Here is a 20,064-nt window from a genome sequence, read left to right as displayed (position 1 = left end):
TTGGCCAGCTTCTCCCTCATAGCTCCATAGTTCCCTTTATTTAACTGAAATATTGTCACTACCGATTGTACCCTCTCCCTTTCAAATTGCAGATTGAAGCTTATTGTATTATGGTCACTTCTTCCCAATGGCTCCTTCACTTTGAGTCCTTGACCAATTCTGGTTCGTTGCACAATATCAGATCCAGAATTGCCTTCTCCCTGGTAGGCTCGAGCACCAGCTGCTCTAAGAATCCATCTCTGAGGCACTCCACAAAGTCTCTTTCTTGAGGTCCAATACCATCCTGATTCTCCCAGTCTACCTGCATGTTGAAATCCCCCATAACAACTGTAGTAACATCTTTGCGACAGGCCAATTTCTGCTCCTGATTCAACTTACATCAGACATCCAGACTACTGTTTGGGGGCCTGTAGATGACTCCCAAGAGGGTCTTTTTACCCCTGGTATTTCGCAGCTCTATCCACACTGACTCTACATCCCCTGACTCTAGGTCCCCCTGCGCAAGGGACTGAATATCCTCTCTTACCAACAAGGCCACCGCACCCCCCCTCTGCCCGTCAGTCTGTCCTTACGATAGCACGTGTAGCCTTGAATATTCATTTCCCAGGCCCTGTCCACTTCAAGCCACGTCTCAGTTATCCTCACAATATCATATCTGCCAATTTCCAAAAGAGTCTCAAGCTCATCCATCTTATGTCTAATGCTTCGTGCATTCATGTATAGTATTTTTAATTTGTTACTGCTCTCATCCTTCCCATCAACCCCTATTTCACTCAACCTTACAGCATGATCCCTTTCCGAGTTTTCTGCCTCATTGATACAGTTGTCTTTCTTGACTTCTCGTTCTAACTTTCCCTTCAATTTCCTTTTTAAACATCCAGTTTGTCCCCTCCCCCCCCCGCTACTTAGTTTAAACGTAGCTGTGTTGCAGTAGCAAACCCGCCTGCCAGAATGCTGGTCCCTAATTTATTAAGGTGCAAACCGTCTCTCTTGTAGAATTTATGGTTACCACAAAATATACCCCAGTGATCCAAGAACTTAAATCCCTGCTTCCTGCACCAGTTCCCCAATCACACGTTCAAGTCCATTATCTCCCTGTTTTTGGCCACACTAGCCCGAGGAACTGGAAGCAAACCGGAGATAACCACCTTGGACGTCTGCTTTTCAGCCTTCTTCCTAGTTCTCCGAAGTCCATCTGTAGTATGTTCCTCCTCTTCTTCCCGACATCATTTGTGCCGATATATACCACCACTTCTGGCTCTTCACCCTCGTCCTTGATTTCATGCACTCTGTCTGCGATGTCTTTCACCCTGGCACCAGGAAGGCAACACACCATCCTTAAATCCCATCTGCTGCCACAAAAACCCCGGTCAGTTCCTCTCACGATGGAGTCCCCTATTACCACGGCTCTCTGTGATGTCCGACTCTTCCGCTCTACCTCTGCGGCAACTTTTGATTGACAGACCTGGCCGCCTTGCGAACTGGCAGTGTCATCAGTCTCTACTTTTTCCAAAAGCTTCAACTTGTTCCTGACAGGTACTTCTCCCGGGGTCTCTTGCACCTGTCTCCTCTCTGCCTTCCTCATCATCTGCTCTCTTCTAGCATGATTGGTGTAATAACCTTGCTGAAGGTCTTGTCCAGAAAGATCTCGTTCTCTCGGATGAGCCTAAGGTCCTCGAGTTCTTTTATCAGCCCTGAAATATGCTCGGTCAATAGCTGAATGTGCACACACTTCCCACACATCTCCGAGCCAGACACACCAGAGTCGTTGACCTCCCACATCAAGCACGTAGCGCACTGAACCAGCTGGGCAGTCATGTCTTCACCCTCTTCAACTGTGACGTAATCACTTCACTCAACCTCCTTGTCAAAGATTCCTGAGCTGAAGCCTCACTCTTCGATCCAAACTTCCTTAGACCCTCTTTTTGTAGTAAGTCTGTGGACCCTTAATTTAGGTTAGAGGAGGAGGGAGGGAGACCCTACTTTGTAGGACCTGGGGTTTAGAACTCACCCACTCTAATAGCAATCACTTACCTTCCCGACCGGCTTTGCGCTCCGCCTGAACTTCCTCCCAGCTCCCGCCGCTCTCTGCTGCGAAAAGACCGTTGGCGTCGAGGTAAGTTCTTTATATAGCAGAGGGTCAGTGTGGACTTGTTGGGCCAAAGGGCCTGTTTCCACACTGTAGGGATTCTATGAACAGTCAAACGAATGTACACTTGTTTCTTTGCTGAAAGTAGAATAAACTTTATCTGTACTATGCTTGAAAACTCTTGTTGTCACTGTCTCTTGCTGCAACCTCACAAAGATAAGATTACTTGATTACTCCTAATGAGGAGAGATTGATTAGATTAGATTAGATTACTTTACAGTGTGGAAACAGGCCCTTTGGCCCAACAAGTCCACACCGACCCGCCGAAGCGCAACCCACCCATACCCCTACATTTACCCCTTATCTAACACTACGGACAATTTAGCATGGCCAATTCACCTGACCCTGCACATCTTTGGACTGTGGGAGGAAACCGGAGCACCCGGAGGAAACCCACGCAGACACAGGGAGAATGTGCAAACTCCACACAGTCAGTCGCCTGAGGCGGGAATTGAACCCGAGTCTCTAGCGCTGTGAGGCAGCAGTGCTAACCACTGTGCCACCGTGCCGCCCACCACGTAGACTACGACTGTACTCACTGGAATGTGGAAGTATACGGGGGCGGCGGGGGGGCTCTTACAGAAACATATAAAATTATGAAGAGAATAGATAGGATAGAAGCAGGGAAGTTGCTTCCAGTGGCAGGTGAAGCTAGAATTGGGGGGCATACCCTCAAAATAAAGGGGAGGAGATCTAGGACTGAGTTGAGGAGGAACTTCTTCATCCAATGTGCTCTTTACTTAAAAGAACTGACATCCAGAATAAAACTAAGGTGGGAAAATGCTGCCCACTAGCATGAGTTTGAGACTCACTGACTGGGAAAAGCAGCCTTTCAGCATTACTGTTAAGCTTTTTCAAAATGTTATGTATTGCAATAAGATCATCTGCCATAAACTCCATAGAATATAGAGTTTGCTCAGTGGCCTCTCCCAAAACAGCAATCTGTTTTCCAGAATCAGACTGTTAAACTATTGTTCAAAAACAAGTACATTCTTCATTAGGCAAAGAGACTGTACAAAATACGCCAAATGAGGTCTCAACAAGCCTAATATAACTGCAGGATGATTTTCTTACACTCATACTGCAATTATCTTGTAATGAAAGCTAACATAGAGCAAGAACGCCAGCTGATTTCCTCTATACCTAACTCAGGTGTAACTGAAAAGTGACAGGAGCCAAATAGTGGAGGGGCTGAAGTGTACCAATCCAGCATCCTCATCATGATTGTGACTTAAAGAGCATGAAAGGCACAGTAGGTTATCCAAGTGATTAACTTTTCTTAATGCTCATCATGGTATTATTTCAGCCCTCAGAACCAAGTTGGAAATGAGTGACTTTCCATCTGGCATTTCTCCTTAGGTGTGTGATTCAGACACAGTATTGGATCCAGCCTGCACTGCAGAGATGGTGAGAGTCCTGGATGGAGACCCCAGTGTAGGGGCAGTTGGTGGGGATGTGCAGGTTGGTACAAATTCCTGTTAGTCTCTGACTGTGATAATTTGAGTAGATTCCCTCTATCTGACTGTGAGAAAGTTCTACAATAGGCTGGAAACAAACTCCCTGAAGTTGGACTGAAAGCTGGAGTTTTTGTAAACCATCCCAGATGGGGTGGACTGGTGTAAGATCTGGCTTGCTTCCCAGGTGGGAGGGACTAGTTAACTCCACGCTTCACTGGGAATTACTTACATCGAGCAACATTTCCTGTGTATTTTTAAATGTGTATTAATTCCAACCCAACCCTCCCACTATCTCATGCCTCACTAAACTCCCTAAGATTTCAACTGTGCTCTAACTCAGTGAGATTGCACTCACTTTGTTTTAGTTGGTAAAGTGTGGCGCTGGAAAAAGCACATCAGGTCAGGCAGCACCCGAGGAGCAAGAAAGTTGATTTATGCCCAAAACATCTCTTGCTCCTCGGATGCAGCCTGACCTGCTGTGCGTTTTCCAGTGCCACACTTTATCAACTCTGACTCCCCAACAAATGCAGTCCTCACTTTCTCTTATTCACTTGGTTTTACTCAGATGAAATGGCCTAGATGCAGGAAAACAAACATTGATGATAGGCCTGGTTGGAGTACTCCAAAACCAATATTTCTGAAATTCCTGTAGATTTATCCTCAGTCCCTCTTTGCAAATAGGACAACTTCCACATTACACTAACATTCGATACCACTTCACTCACTTCTGTATTGTCTAACTCCCAGTCTGACATCCAGCTAATGAGCCACAATTTAATGGAAAGAAGAAAGTCAAATTCAAGGAATTCTCTCCTTAAACCTCTTCAACAAACTTTCTTCTTTTAAAACCAACCTTCCAGTTATTCTGTTAATATCTCCTCCTTTGAGTTTTTTTAAAATTTAATCCGTCATGGGATAATATCATTGCAGGCAACCTTAACTGCTCTTGAGAAGTGTTGGTGGTGAGTCACCTTATTCAACCACTGTACTCCACCTGGTTTGAATTTTCTGCAGTGGTTTTGTGTAACCAAGTGGCTTGCTAGGCCTTTTCAGATGGCAGTGAAGAGTCAAACATGTTGTTGTGAGTCTGGAATTACCTGCAGCCCAGTCAAGGATTCTACATTTCCTTCCTTAAAAGTTATTTGTTAAAAAAAGGGTCTTAATGAGAATCAGTGATAATATCTTGGCCATTATTACTGAACTAGCTTTCAATTGCATAATTTGCTAAATTGCCATGGTGGAATTTGAACCTGGGTCCCCTGGATTGACCAGTCCAGGAAAGTGCTATTAAGGCGTCATCTCCACTTTGGTGTTTATCTTTTAAATGACAACTTCAATTATAGTTTAAAATGACTGTAAAAGCAAGTTGTGCTTTCTTTCTGCACATCAAGCCTTTTCTGTCCTTATTTCATGTTTGCAAGAAATGTGGTTTTTAGCCCATTTATCAGTCTCCCCTGCTATCCCTATTATTCATTTTCCATCCTGTTATTCCTTTTAACCAGTATCTTCCCTTGCCTTAATAATGTCTTCTACTCATGTGCTCATTAACACGTCTCCTCTAATTTTCTCCATTATACCAACTGTGCCTCTTAGAAACTAGGAGCAGGAGTAGATCATTTAGCTCTTTCAGCCTGCTGCACCATTCAAAAGAAAAAGGACTGATCCTCTACCTCAATGCCATATTCCTGCTTTCTCCCCATACATCTTAATATATGACTTGGCCTCCACAACTTCTATGGTATAAAATTCCACAGGTTCTCTACACTTTGAGTTAAGTTCTTCCTCATCTCAGTCCTAACTGGTCTACCCCATATCCCTACACTGTGCCTCGTGGTGCTAGACTCTCCAACGAGGAAAACATTCTTCATAAATCTAATGTGAGAGCTCTTCTCCTTCTAAACGTTAATGCGTACAGGCCCAATTGAACCAATCTCTCCTCATAGATAGTTCTGCCATCCCCAGTATCAGCCTAGTAAACCTCCACTTCACTCCCTCTATGGCAAGTATTTCCTTTCCTTAGAGAGACCAAAACACATTACTCCAGGTGTAGTCTTCCCAAGGCCCTCCATAACTGCAGTAAGACATCCCTACTTCTGAACTCATATCCTCTTAGGTGCAGCAAGCAATTAGAAAGACTGAAGACCAATATACCATTTGCCTAACAGTTACTTTGCTGGAAATGTGTTGCTGGAAAAGCGCAGCAGGTCCTAACAGTTACTTTCACTAACTAGTGTACAAGGACACCCAGATCCCTTTGTATGTCTATACTTCCCAATATATCTCCATTTAAATAACGGTAGTCGATTCTGTTTTTCACACTAACGTTTATAACTTCACATTTAACTATATTATATTGCATCTACCATGTGTTTGCCCACATACTCAACTTGTATAAATCACTTGAAGTCTTCTCACCTCTTCCTCGCTACTTATAAGTCCATCCAGTTCTGTGTCATCAGCAAATTTGAAAATGTTGCATTTGGTTCCCTCTTCCAGGTAATTAATATATATTTTAAATAGCTGGGTTCCAAGCACTGAGCCTTGCTTTATCCCAGCAGTCAGTGCCTACCACTTGGAAAAGGATCCATTTATTCCATCTTTCTGTTTCCCATCTATGAACCAATTCTCAATCCATGACAATATATTACTCCCAACCCATTTGCTTTAACAAAAAGCCTTATGAAAATCCAAATACAACACATTCACCGATTCTCCTATTTTTCTGGTTATATCCTCAAAAAACTTCAGTAGTTTGTTAGGCATGATTTGCCTTTCATAAATCTATGCTGGCTTTGTCCAATGTTCTAATCCTAATGCCTTTCCAAATGTTCCATTATCATGTATTTTAAAGTAAACTGTAACATTTTTCCCCACTGCTGATGTTAGACTAACTGGTCTGTAATTCTCTGTTTTCCATCCCTTTATAAATTGTGAGGTTGCATTTTCTATTCGCAAATCTCTAGGAATTTGTCCAGAGTCTATAGAATTTGGATGATGTGTACAAAATGTATCCAATATTTCCAGGGCCACTTCCTTTAGTACTCTGGGGTAAATTATTAGGCCTTGGTGATCTGTCAGCCTTTAATCCCATTAATTTCCCCAGCACCGTTTTCTTTCTAATACTAATTTCCTTCAATTCCATTCTCACTGGAGCCTTGGTTCCCTAACATTTCAGGTAGATTATTTGTTCCCTCTTTTGTGAAGACTGAACCAGAGTATGTGTCCAATCTTTCTGCCATGTCTTTGCTCCCCATTATAACCTCTCTGGCTTCTGACTGTTTCTGGGCATTTGTTGCCTAAAACTCAGTCTTCCCAGGGCTCTTGTGGCATGATGATAGTGTTCCTACCTGTGATTCCGAAGGCCTGGATTCAAGTCCCATTTGCTCCAAACATGAGTAATAACATCTCTGAAGAGATTGATTAAAAATATCTACTTAATCTTCCCCTCATACTCCATTAACCAGTCCCTCCAGTTTTCAAAAGTCTCCTCCTTGGTGTCCATTAATCAGTCTCTCGCCCTTATCTATTGTTATTAGCCATCACCTACCAGTGTTGTCCCCATTAAACTGTACACCTTCCCATCCCCAAATAGCTGTTATCCCTTCAGTGCTCTTTGCAGTAATTTGGGGCCTTGTGAGCCAGTGCAGTATAACCCTTGTCTCCGTTGTCTGTCTACAGATCCTAAACCTGTATGACTCATGGATCTCCTTCCTAAGCAGTGTCCGTTATTGGATGGCCTTTAACGTGGAGCGGGCATGTCAATCCTACTTCGGTTGTGTACAGTGCATAAGTGGACCGTTGGGCATGTATCGCAACCCCCTGCTGCGGCTTTTCCTGTGTGATTGGTATAACCAGCAGTTTCTGGGCTCCAAGTGCAGCTTTGGAGATGATCGACACCTCACCAATCGAGTACTGGGCCTTGGCTTCAAGACAAAATATACAGCCCGCTCCCGCTGCCTGACTGAGACGCCAAGCCGTTATCTTCGCTGGCTCAACCAGCAGACCCGCTGGAGTAAATCTTACTTTCGTGAGTGGCTGTATGGTGCACTCTGCTTCCATAAGCACCACCCATGGATGACATATGAGGCCGTGGTCAGTGGTTTCTTCCCCTTCTTCCTGACAGGCACTGTGCTGCACCTCTTCTACAGGGGACGGATGTGGAACATTCTGCTGTTTTTGCTGGCTGTGCAAGGGGTGGGGGTGCTGAAGGCTGGTTTTGCTTGCCTGCTCAGGGGATCGGCACAAATGCTCTTCCTGTCCCTCTACTCACTGTTGTATATGACCAGTCTCCTGCCCGCAAAGCTCTTTGCCCTGCTTACCATCAACCGGCCTGGCTGGGGAACATCAGGCCGGCGCAAGCTTGTTGTTAACCTTGTGGGTCTGCTGCCTGTATCTGTCTGGTTTGCCGTGTTGTCTGGGGGTTTGGGTTACACCATCTACCGGGAGAGCCAGCAGGCACTAGCTGACACTGAATGGCCTTTCCTCATTATTGGCTCCACTGTATATGCCTGTTACTGGCTGCTGCTGCTTGGCCTCTACTTGGGTATCGTAGTCAAACCATGTGGTCACAAGCAAGAGCATGGTGAACTGGTCTTCTTGGAGGCCTGAAGCCCAGGTCGTGCTGTCACAAAGCCACACAGGGACTGCCTACTCTATGGCACTACCTGCATGTATGCCGCCCACTAGGGCTTTTGACAACGTCAAAGCCACTGCTGAGGAGTCCAGGAGCAATATTTTAATTCCAATTTGGTAATTTTTACTTGTTTAATAAACAATAACGTAAATGTTTTAAAAATTGCATGGAACAATATTTCCATTGCAAGTAGTTGTTTGATAGTATAGGACTTGCATATAGTCTTTTTCCCAGGGATGGGGAATTGAAAAACTAGAGAGCACAGGTTTATGATGAGAGGGGAACTTCTTCTCATAGAAAGTAGTGCATATATGGAATGGGCTACTGGAGAAAGTGGTTGAGCTATGTACCATCTCCACTTTTTAAAAAAAAATTTGAATTGGTACAGGGATGGAAAGGATTTTGAGGGATATGGACCAAATGCAGACAATTGACACTCGCTGAGTGAGCACCATGATCAACATGGACTAATTTGGGTCGAAGGATCTGTTTCCGTGCTGTAGTACTCTATGACTTGAGTAGTGTTTTAAAAAAGATACATTTTGTCAAAGCTTTTCATCTTCCACTCATCACACTGTAGAAGAGCAAATTGTGATTGACAAGTGAAATGTGATTGGAGGAACTATCAAATGAGCTTTCCATGAGATCCTTGCTGAGAAATCAGCCAAGGGCTTCTCTACTACCGTCCATTGCAAACCAACTTCACTAGACAGTTTACATTGTGAGTCCTATATGCTATAAGATTGGCCTTATTGGCAAATTATCAATGGGACCTGAGACATTTGTTCACCTTTAAAACCTGATGCTGAAATGAGAAGACATGCTAAAAGTTAATGCCTGTCTTAACTAGATCATTTTCTGCTGAATATTTTAAAAACAACAGCTTCCTAGGCCATCACTTTTGGTCCTGAAGAGTTACCCGGTCTACCTCAGATATTTAAGTAACAGTTGAAGCTATCTGTTTAATGCTGTTACTATATAGTAGCAACATGAGTGGTGTTCAGCACTAAATTGATACTACTGTCAGGCCAAAAAGATGCTCTGCCTTTCACACAATTGAGTAATGTGCTATAACAAGTTCAGGGCCAGTGTGATGCCATGTTTAAATAGGGCAAAGTCAGCATGGTTTAATTAAGGGGAGGTCATGCCTGACATTCTGTTAGAATTCTTTGAGGTTAGACCAAGAAGAACCAATGGATGTTATCTATCTGGACTTCCAGAAGGCCTTTGACAAAGTGTCTCCAAGGAGGCTGCTGAGCAAGATAAGGGCCCAGGGTTTAAGGCCAGGCATTAGCATGGATAAAAGATTGGCTGTCTGGCAGAAGGCAGAGAGTGAGGATAAAAGGATCCTTCACAGGATGCAGGCCAGTGACTAATGTTCAACAGGGGTTGGTGTTGGGTCCACAATCTTTCACTTCATACAGCACTGATCTGGATGTATGAACTGAGGGCATTCTGTCTAAGGTGTTACAAAGATAGATGGAGGGACAGGTAATATTGAGGAGGTGGGGAGGCTGTAGAAAGATTTAAACAGGTTAGGAGAATGGGCAAAGAAGTGGCAGATGAAATACTTTCGAAAATTGTATGAGATCATGCACTTTGATAGAAAGCATACAGGCATGGACTATTTTCTAAATAGGGTGAAAATTCAGAAATCTGAAGTGCAAAGGCACTTGGGAGTCCTAGGTTTTTCTTACGGTAAACTTGAAGGTTGAGTTGATAGTTAGGAAGGCAAATACAATGTTGTCATTCACCTCAAGGGGACTAGAATATAAAAGCAGTGATGTATTTCTGATGGTCTATAAAGCTCTGGTCAGACCACATTTAGAGTACGGTGAGCAATTTTAGGCCCAAAACCTCAGGAAAGATGTCATGGCCCTGGAGAGAGGGTCCAGAAGAGGTTCATGAGAATGATCTCCAGAATTAAAGGTTTAACATACAAAGAAATTTTGAGGACTTTGGGGCAGTACTCAAAGGCGTTTAGAAGGATGAGTGGAGTTGATGTTGGGAAGATGTTTTAATTGGCAGGAGAGGGGAGGACCTGAGGACACAGCCTTAGAGTAAATGGAAGACCCTTTAAAACGGAAATAAGGAGAACTGTCTTTAGCCAGAGAGTGATGAATCTACGGAATTCATTGTCACAGAAGGCTGTGGAGGCCAGGTTATTGAGTATATTTAAGACAGAGATAGATAAACTTTGATTCCCTTTGCAATCAAGAACTTATGGGGATAAACCTATCAACCATGATTGAATGGCGGAGCAGACTCGATGGGTCGAATGGCATAATTTCTGTTTCTATGTCTTTTATGGTATGCAAGATGTGCATCCCAAAATCTAGTATATCAATATCAAATAGCACGTCACTTCAGGTATTCACAATAAGCAAGGTACTAACTGTAACCAACTAACCCGTGTTTGCAAAACTCAACACAATATCCAACATTCAATGTGATTCAGCAGCTGGACTGCATTTGCTGAATAATCCCAAATGTGAAAAAAATTATGTTGACTACTGTTTTAGGATTGTCAACTAGGTTCAGTGAGGCGTATATGTGTACAGGAGGCAACATATATTAATACACAGTATAAACGTCAGTTTTCCCCTTAAATTGGTATTCTTCTAAATTGTCCTGTTGAGTGTAAGATGAAAAGCTTAGTCAAAATGTGTCCTTTCTCAGCAATACTTAACTTCCACAGCAGAACACCATAAGATTAGATTAGATTACCTACAGTCTGGAAACAGGCCTTTCAGCCCAAAAAGTCCACACCAACCTTCCAAAGAGTAACCCACCCAGACGCATTCCCCTACACTATATTTACCCCTGACTAATGCACTTAACACTACGGGCATGGCCAATTCACCTGACCTGCACATCTTTTGGATTGTGGGAGGAAACCGGAGCACCCGGAGACACGGGGAGAATGTATAAACTCCACACAGACAGTCAGCATATGGGTGAATGTTACCACAGTTTGATGGGATGAAGGTGTGTTGACATCTCAGGGAGGGGTGAATATTGTGTATTAGTATGAAATAGGTGTGCTATTCACAGCCAAACATTAGCACATCTCCTAATCTATTATTAGATCATAGTTGCTGTTTTTTTACTGGTTCTACTGAGGTTCCCACAGGCCATGAAACAGTTACATTTCAGGGAAAACAAACTACTCTTGTTCACAATATTGCTCTGTTTTTCTAAAATGTAACTTATTTTATTTTTATATGAATGTTTGCCAAAATCTGTATTTAATAAAGCATCTCAGAATCACTTACTGCAGGTGAATGGATTTTAACTGAAAACACTGTCCAACATTTGCAGTGAAAATCCATGGTAGTGCTTGTAAAGTAATTATACTCAGATGCACATTGGGGAAACAGTGAATGTAATTCCTGGTCTGTAACCTAAACCTCTATTTATTTTTTACAGTTGCTTTGGGGTTTTAAATTCTTATGTTTTATATTAACTTTTAACAAAATAAAGATTTAATACTTGAATCTTACTGTTGGTTTGTCCAATTCAATTCAATCATCAAGTCTGACCTGATACAAGAAGCAAAAACATTGGAACAATCAGCAGGTCAGACAATATCTATGGGTCAAGATAAAGCACTAATATCTAGAATTTCCTGAATAATTTCATCATTATAATGTCTACATTGTAGAACCTGTTCGAGTGTGATCAAATCCCAGAAATTTAGGATCTTAAGAGCTGCTTATGAGGTAGTCAAGAATTATGCAGAACACAAGTCGTCCTATGGCCCATCAAGCCTACACCAATAAAAGATCACTCTAAATCTACACTTGTTCTACTTTTCAGCACTTGACCTATAATCTTAAATTAAGACATTTCAAGTGCCTACCCAAGTATTCACCCTAACTCAAAAAGGGAGAGGATAAAGGTAAACAATACAAGCTAATTAGCCTCACATTTCAGTCTTACAGCACAGAAACAGACCCTTTTTGGGCCAAACTGATGCATGCTAACCATAATGTCCAACCACACTAACCCCATATCCTTGCATCTGGCCCATATCCTTCTAAACCTTTCCTATCCATGTTCTTTTCCAAATGCCTTTTAAATGTTGTTAATGTACCTGCCTCAACCACTTCCACTAGCAACTCATTCCATATGCATATCACCCTCTGTGTACCAATGTTGCCCTCGGGTTCCCTTTTATTCTTCCTCCTCTAACCTTAAACTGATGCCCTCTAATCCTAGTTTCCTCAACCCTGGGAAAAAGACTGAGTGCATTCACCCTACCCATGCCTCTCATGATGTTGTACACCTCTAAGATTTCCCCTCAGTCTCCTAAACTCTAAGGAAAAACATCCCAGCTTGTCCAACCTCTCCCTCAGAACCCGGAGTCCTGACAACATTCTTGTTAAGTTTTTCTACACACTTCTTAGTTTCATAACATCCTTCCTATAGCAAGGTGACCAAAATTGAACAATACTCCAAGTGCAGCCTTGCTAATGTCATGTATAACTGCAACATAACTTCCCAACTTTATACTCAAATGTCCTGACTGATGAAGGCCATTGTGCCAAAAGACTTCTTCAATGCTGTCTACCTGTGAATCTATTTTCAGAGAGAGAACCGTGCATCTGAACTCAAGGCCCCTCTGTTCACCACATCCTTGGACATTCCAGGCCAATAAAAATGTTTTTGAATCTTAGCCTGAGTCTTTCGTACCCAGAGGTCTTCTCCACAATAAGGGTGTCACTCCCACCTTGGATCCTGCCAAATCAGTCCCAAGAACAAACTGAATTCCTGGAACTGACACACTGTCAATCACTCCCACTGTTACTTCCCCAGTAGCAAGTTTTGCAAAGATTTGTAGCTCAAATCATCAAAGACTACTCAGAAATGACTGCCAGACTACTCAGACCCCTTGGCATCATGGTAGCCCACAAACCCACCAACACACTAAAACAGCAGCTAATGAACTTGAAAGATCCTATACAGACAACAAGCAAAACTAATGTCATTTACAAAATACCGTGCAAGGACTGTAACAAACACTCATTGGTCACAGGCAGAAAATTAGCCATCAAGATACATGAACACCAACTAGCCACAAAAGGACATGACCCTCTCTCACTAGTATCCTTACATATGGATGAGGAAGGACACCATTTCGACTGGGAGAAAGTGAGGACTGCAGATGCTGGAGTTCAGAGCTTAAAAATGTGTTGCTGGAAAAGCGCAGCAGGTCAGGCAGCAAAGGAACAGGAGAATCGACGTTTCGGGACATTCCAGCAGAAGGGCTAATGCCCGAAACATCGATTCTCCTGTTCCTTTGATGAACATAGAACATAGAAAAATACAGCACAGTACAGGTCCTTTGGCCCTCGATGTTGCGCCGATCCAAGCCCACCTAACCTACACTAGCCCACTATCCTCCATATGGTGGAGGACTCAAAGCCCTCCGCTTCTTCCTTTCCCACCGTACCAACCAATACCCTTCCGTTCATCCACTTTACCAACACCTTCCACCCTGACCTCAAATTCACCTGGACCGTCTCAGATTCCTCCCTCCCCTTCCGAGATCTCTCCGTTTCTATCTCGGGCGACCGAATCAACACGGATGACATTTACTATAAACTGCCTTCCTGTTCTTGCCACCAAAGTGGATAACCATACATTTATCCACATTAAACTGCATCTGCCATGCATCTGCCCACTCACCTAACCTGTCCAGCCTGTAATCACCCTGTAATCTCCTAACATCTCCATCACATTTCACCCTGCCACCCAGTTTAGTATCATCAGAAAATTTGCTAATGTTATTATTAATACCATTTTCTATATCATTAATATATTGTAAAAAGCTGCGGCCTCAGTACTGATCCCTGCGGTACCCCACTGGTCACTGCCTGCCATTCCGAAATGGAGCCGTTTATCACTACTCTTTGTTTCCTATCAGCCAACCAACTTTCAATCCAAGTTAGTACTTTGCCCCCAATACCATGTGCCCTAATTTTGCTCACTAACCTCCTATGTGGGACTTTATCAAAAGCTTTCTCAAAGTCCAGGTACACTACATCTACTGGATCTCCCTCGTCCATCTTCAGAGTTACATCCTCACAAAATTCCAGAAGATTAGTCAAGCATGACAACAACTCACCAGGACGAAGGACTCTATACCCAGCATGAACAAAACCAATGTAGAGTACAAAATCCCATGCAAGGACTGCACAAAACACTACATAGGACAAATAGGAAGACAGCTAACGATCCGCATCCATGAACACCAACAAGCCACGAAATGACACGACCAGCTATCCTTAGTAGCCACACACTCAGATGACAAGCAACATGATTTCGATTAGGACAACACTACTAATATAGGACAAGACAAACAGAGAACAGCCAGGGAATTCCTAGAGGCATGGCACTCATCTACAGATTCAATCAATAAGCACATTGACCTAGACCCAATATACCGGCCACTGCAGCGGACAGCTGGAACTGACAACCGAAAGCGGCAGATTTTAGAGATTAACCCTTCTCCAGGACTAGAAGTTGGGGTAAGGGAGCTACCCAGCACAGGTTCCAGTGTGAAACTTACGCTAATGTTATGACCCAAGGCAACACAGGTTATATATTTTCATTTGCTATATTGCTGGAAATCAGTGAATATCCTTAAAAAGATTTCCTCTCCTTGCAGGTCTTTAAATCACCAAAAAAGAAACTTCACATTTCCTATGAACACACAGCAAACTTTGCTTTAACCAGCACCTAATGAGCTGGCACTCTTGATAAACCATAAAACTATATCCCTGAAATACCAGAAGTTTATTGTATTATCATAATCACCACAATATCTGAATAGTCAGTTGAAGGATGCAAGTGAGATGGCTCTCTGCTTGTAAATTTTGTTTACATTATCTAAATTAATTATGCTGGAAATAAAGTATAACAGCGATGTTTATACCTGCTGCATTACATTTCTATTACTTAGTGAGTGTTTTTACATTAATTATGTGGACCTCTTGATCAACTAGAATATTTGATCGACTGATACACTCTTGGTCCCAAAGGTGCCGGTCAATAAAATATTTGCTGTATTAACAATGAGAAAGTAAAACTAAAACAGGAAGTATATATATATAAAAATATATTAACAAAGTTTGCAATTGATTCTGCATTAAACACAGATTCATTCACCTATTTCAAGGTAAAGTCTCATAACAAAATGCCACAAGAATTGTGAAAGCCACAAACATGAGCAACATCATTTGATATCCAGTATTCAGTCACCTCAATATGAAGATGTGCTGCTGAGGAAGAGTCCTGTCAAACAGCGTCAATGAACATGTTCCGACTACAGCTTTTTAGGCACATTAGTGATAATGGGCTTTGGACGGGTTTTGAAAATGATCTTTTTCTTGATGATTGCGGAGACTAGGTAGTCGCATAAAATGCTTCCTTCACTCACTTCTTGTTCAGCTACTTCAGTTTCCATTGGTCTTTCGGCTCCTGCTCTCGCACCAGTCTGCTTCACGAGCACTACAAATGGTCTTTCCAAGCGGGTGACTTTACCGTAAAGAATGTGATGGCCAACTATAAGTATTGGCACACCCTGGGAATGGGAAAGAGGGAAATAAATGCACCAGAGATTACTCAACTCAGAAAACAGCAGAATAAGACAATTTATTAATCCGCAATATCAAATACAGGTTGCTATAACTCCATAGTAAAGATTGAAACAACAAACAGGAATATCCCAGACAAGTGCCAAACATAGTCAGGTATGGCACTGAGTTACACACACTTAGTTGGGAGAGAGTAACTAAACACTCAGACAAGCTTTTTTTTTGTTATTTGTTCAGAGGACTATGGATTCCCTGGTTAGGTACAGGAACAAGGGATGTCTTGTTTCAATTATACAGGGCATTGGTAGTCATACCCAAAATATTGTGTACAGTTTTGGTAGCTGAGGAAGGATGTTCTTGCCATAGAGCGGGTGCAACGAAGTTTTACCAAATTGATTCCTGGGGTAGCAGGACTGATGTAGAAGGAGAGGTTCAATTGATTAGGCTTGTATTCACTGGAGACTGAAAGAATGAGAGGGGATTTCATAGAAACCTATAAAATACGAACAGGGCTAGACAGGTTAGATGCAGGAGGATACCCCTGATGGTGGAGTCGTCCAGAACGAGGGATTACAAAAAATATTTTAGGAGGAAAATTAGGAGAAATTTCTTCACCAGAATGGTGAGCCTGTGGAATTTACTACCACAGAACGTAGTTGAGGCCAAAACAAGTGTTTTCAAGAGGTAGATATAGGTGTTGTGGCTAAAGGGATCAAGGGATGTGGGGGAGGGCAGGATTAGGGTATTGAGTTTGATGATCAGCCATGATCAAAATAAATGACAAAGCACTTTTGAAGGGGCCGACAGAAGATAAGAGCAGGAGTAACCCTATGTTTCAATGCCTAATGGCCTTTGGAAAAGTGATGGTGAGCAGGTTGTTAGGAAGGGAGGTCCAAGACTTTAACTCAATGACAGTGAAGGAATGATGATATAATTCCAAATCACAATAGTCTGTGGCCTGGAGGAGAACTTGCAGATAGTGGTGTTCCCATGCATCTCCTCTCGGCGTCTTTCTATATGGTAGAGGTCATGAATTTAGAAGGCACTGTTTAAGGAGTCTCAGTAAATTGCTGCAGTGTATCTTGCAGATGGGATCCACTCCGTTACTGTGTATCAGTGGTGGAGGGACTAAGTAGTGAAGTTGATGGAGGGGGTAACTATTAAATGGACTGCTTTGTCCTGAATGGTGAATAGCTTCTTCAGTGTGGTCGGAGCCACACTGGCTCAGTTTGAGATTTGCAGAATACTATCCATTGGTGACAAAGCAATATTGACATGTCGAATGGGTGAGCAAAATTGCAGTAGACGGAATTTAGTTACTTTTGTGATGTTACTGTGTCTTTAAGAGAGATGTGTTCTGTGCTGTTTCTTTTGCAGGGAGGCGTTGCCACAGTGGTGCTGGAATGTCTGCTTCAGAAGCAATGGGTGAACAGTTTTGAACTCAGTTTTCTTTTATTAGAAAAATGCAGCATGAGTGGGTGGAGTCAGGCTCACACAGACCTAGGTTTTAGATTTGCTTTCACTTGGGATTTGGAATTGGCTTTTGAAGTTGATAGTTCTCGCTCTTGCTCTGCTGTAGCAAAAAGCTCGAGTTCTCCCTCTGCTACTAGCTTGTTTCTTTTGCTGTTCCTTTTCCTGCAGAGAGCATATTATGACCATATATAGAGTCATAGAGATGTACAACATGGAAACAGACCCTTTGGTCCAACCCGTCCATGCCGACCAGATATTCCAAACCAATCTAGTCCGACCTGCCAGCACCCAGCCCAAATCCCTCCAAACCCTTCCTATTCATGTACCCATCCAAATGCCTCTTAAATGTCGCAATCGTACCAGCCTCCACCACATCCTCTGGCAGCTCATTCCATACACGAACCACCCTCTGAAAAAGTTGCCCCTTAGATCTCTTTTATATCTTTCCTCTCTCACCCGAAACCTATGCCCTCTAGTTCTGGACTCCCCGACCCCAGGGAAAAGATTTTGCCTATTTACCCTATCCATGCCCCTCATGATTTTATAAACCTCTATAAGGTCACCCCTTAGCCTCTGACGCTGCAGGGAAAACAGCCCAGCCTGTTCAGCCTCTCCCTATAGCTCAAATCCCCCAACCCTGGCAACATCCTTGTAAATCTTCTCTGAACATAGAACAGTACAGCACAGAATAGGCCCTTCAGTCCATGATGTTGTGCCGACCACTGATCCTCATGTATGCACCCTTAAATTTCTGTGACCATATGCATGTCCAGGAGCCTCTTAAATGTCCCCAATGAACCTGCCTCCACAACTGCTGCTGGCAACGCATTCCATGCTCTCACAACTCTGTGTAAAGAACCTGCCTATGACATTCCCTCTATACTTTCCTCCAACCAACTTAAAACTATGACCCTTCGCGTTAGTCATTTCTGCCCTGGGAAATAGTCTCTGGCTATCCACTCTATGTCTCTCATTATCTCCAATGAAAAAAGTCCGAGCTCAGTCAAACTCTCTTCATAAGATAAACCTCCTCTGAACCCTCTCCAAAGCATCCACATCTTTCCTATAATAGGGCGACCAGAACTGGACACAGTATTCCAAGTGCGGTCTAACCAAAGTTTTACAGAGCTGCAACAAGATCTCACGACTCTTAAACTCAATCCCCCAGTTAATGAAAGCCAAAACATCATATGCTTTCTTAACAACCCTGTCCACTTGGGTGGCCATTTTAAGGGATGTACCTGCACCCTAAGATCCCTCTGTTCCTTCACACTGCCAAGAATCCTATCCTTAATCCTGTACTCAGCTTTCAAATTCTACCTTCCAAAATGCATCACCTCGCATTTATCCAGGTGGAACTCCATCTGCCACCTCTCAGCCCATCTCTGAATCGTGTCAATGTCCCGCTGCAGCCTACAACAGCCCTCTATACTGTCAACAAGTCTGAACCCTTTCAAGTTTCACAACATCAATATGCAGGTGGACTGGGTAAATAATGTTGTTAGTGGATCTAAAGAAAGGGAATTCATGGAATGCTTACAGGATGGCTTTTTGGAACAGCTTGTCATGGAGCCCACAAGAGAGCAGGCTATTCTGGACCGAGTGCTTTGCAATGAACCAGACTCTATAAAAAGATCTTAAAGTAAGGGAACCCTTACGAAGTAGTGACCATAATATGGTAGAGTTCAGTCTGGAGTTTGAAAGGGAGAAGGCAAAATCGGATGTAATGGTGTTACAGTTGAATAAAGGTAATTATGAGGGCATGAGAGAGGAACTGACTAAAATAGACTGGAAGCAGAGGCTAACCGGGAAGACAGTAGAGCAAAAATGGCAGGAGTTTATAGGTATAATTGAGGACACTGTACAGAGGTTAATTCCCAAGAAAAGAAAGATTAACCGGGGAGGGATTAGACAACCTTGGCTGACAAAGGAAGTCAGGAAATGTATTAAAGAAAAAGAGAGATCCTATAAAGTGGCTAAGAACAGTGGGAAATCAGAAGATTGGGAAGGATACAAAAGCAAACAGAGGATAACAAAGAGTGTAATAAGAAAGGAGAGGATCAAATATGAAGGTAGGCTAGCCAGTAATATTAGAAACAATAGTAAAAGTTTCTTTCAGTACATAAGAAACAAACAACAGGCAAAAGTAGACATTGGGCCACTTCAAACTGATGCAGGAAGCCTAGTGATGGGAGATAAGAAAATAGCAGGAGAACTTAACAAGTACTTTGCGTCAGTATTCACAGTGGAAGACATGAGTAATATCCCAAAAATTAAAGGATGTCACGGGGCTGAGTTGAGTATGGCTGCCATTACGAAAGAGATAGTGCTAGAAAAGTTAAAAAATCTTAAAATTGATAAATCTCCTGGCCCCGACGGGATACACCCTAGAGTTCTGAGAGAGGTGGCTGAGGAAATAGCAGAAGCATTGGTTGAGATCTTTCAAGAGTCACTGGAGTCAGGAAAGGTCCCAGATGATTGGAAGATGGCTGTTGTAACCCCCTTGTTCAAGAAAGGATCAAGGCAAAAGATGGAAAATTATAGGCCAATCAGCTTAACCTCGGTTGTTGGTAAAATTCTAGAATCCATCATTAAGGATGAGGTTTCTAAATTCTTGGAAGACCAGAGTCTGATTAGAACAAGGGCTAATGCCCGAAACGTCGATTCTCCTGTTCCCTAGATGCTGCCTGACCTGCTGCGCTTTTCCAGCAACACATTTCCATCTCTGATCTCCAGCATCTGCAGACCTCA

At 42.8% G+C, this 20,064-nt stretch overlaps 2 protein-coding genes across 3 annotated transcripts in view; one reads left to right on the top strand and one right to left on the bottom strand.

Moving 5' to 3' along the window:
* has3 (hyaluronan synthase 3) overlaps positions 1 to 9,375 on the top strand; it is a 46,983-nt gene extending 37,608 nt beyond the window's left edge. For both annotated transcript variants that reach the window (XM_043706467.1, XM_043706468.1), the window contains exons 3-4: positions 3,509 to 3,610; positions 7,285 to 9,375. In XM_043706467.1, coding sequence (XP_043562402.1) covers positions 3,509 to 3,610; positions 7,285 to 8,214 — 1,032 coding nt within the window. In that variant the 3' untranslated portion in view covers positions 8,215 to 9,375. The remainder of the gene's footprint in view (positions 1 to 3,508; positions 3,611 to 7,284) is intronic.
* A 5,628-nt stretch (positions 9,376 to 15,003) lies between these two features.
* Positions 15,004 to 20,064, bottom strand: part of chtf8 (CTF8, chromosome transmission fidelity factor 8 homolog (S. cerevisiae)) — a 13,127-nt gene continuing 8,066 nt past the window's right edge. The window contains exon 3 of the mRNA XM_043706466.1: positions 15,004 to 15,827. Coding sequence (XP_043562401.1) covers positions 15,570 to 15,827 — 258 coding nt within the window. The 3' untranslated portion in view covers positions 15,004 to 15,569. The remainder of the gene's footprint in view (positions 15,828 to 20,064) is intronic.

Source organism: Chiloscyllium plagiosum, chromosome 17, assembly GCF_004010195.1.
Source record: "Chiloscyllium plagiosum isolate BGI_BamShark_2017 chromosome 17, ASM401019v2, whole genome shotgun sequence".
NCBI lineage: Eukaryota > Metazoa > Chordata > Chondrichthyes > Orectolobiformes > Hemiscylliidae > Chiloscyllium > Chiloscyllium plagiosum.
The sequence above is the reverse complement of the archived record's forward strand: the minus strand, read 5'-3'. Positions and strand labels throughout refer to the sequence as shown.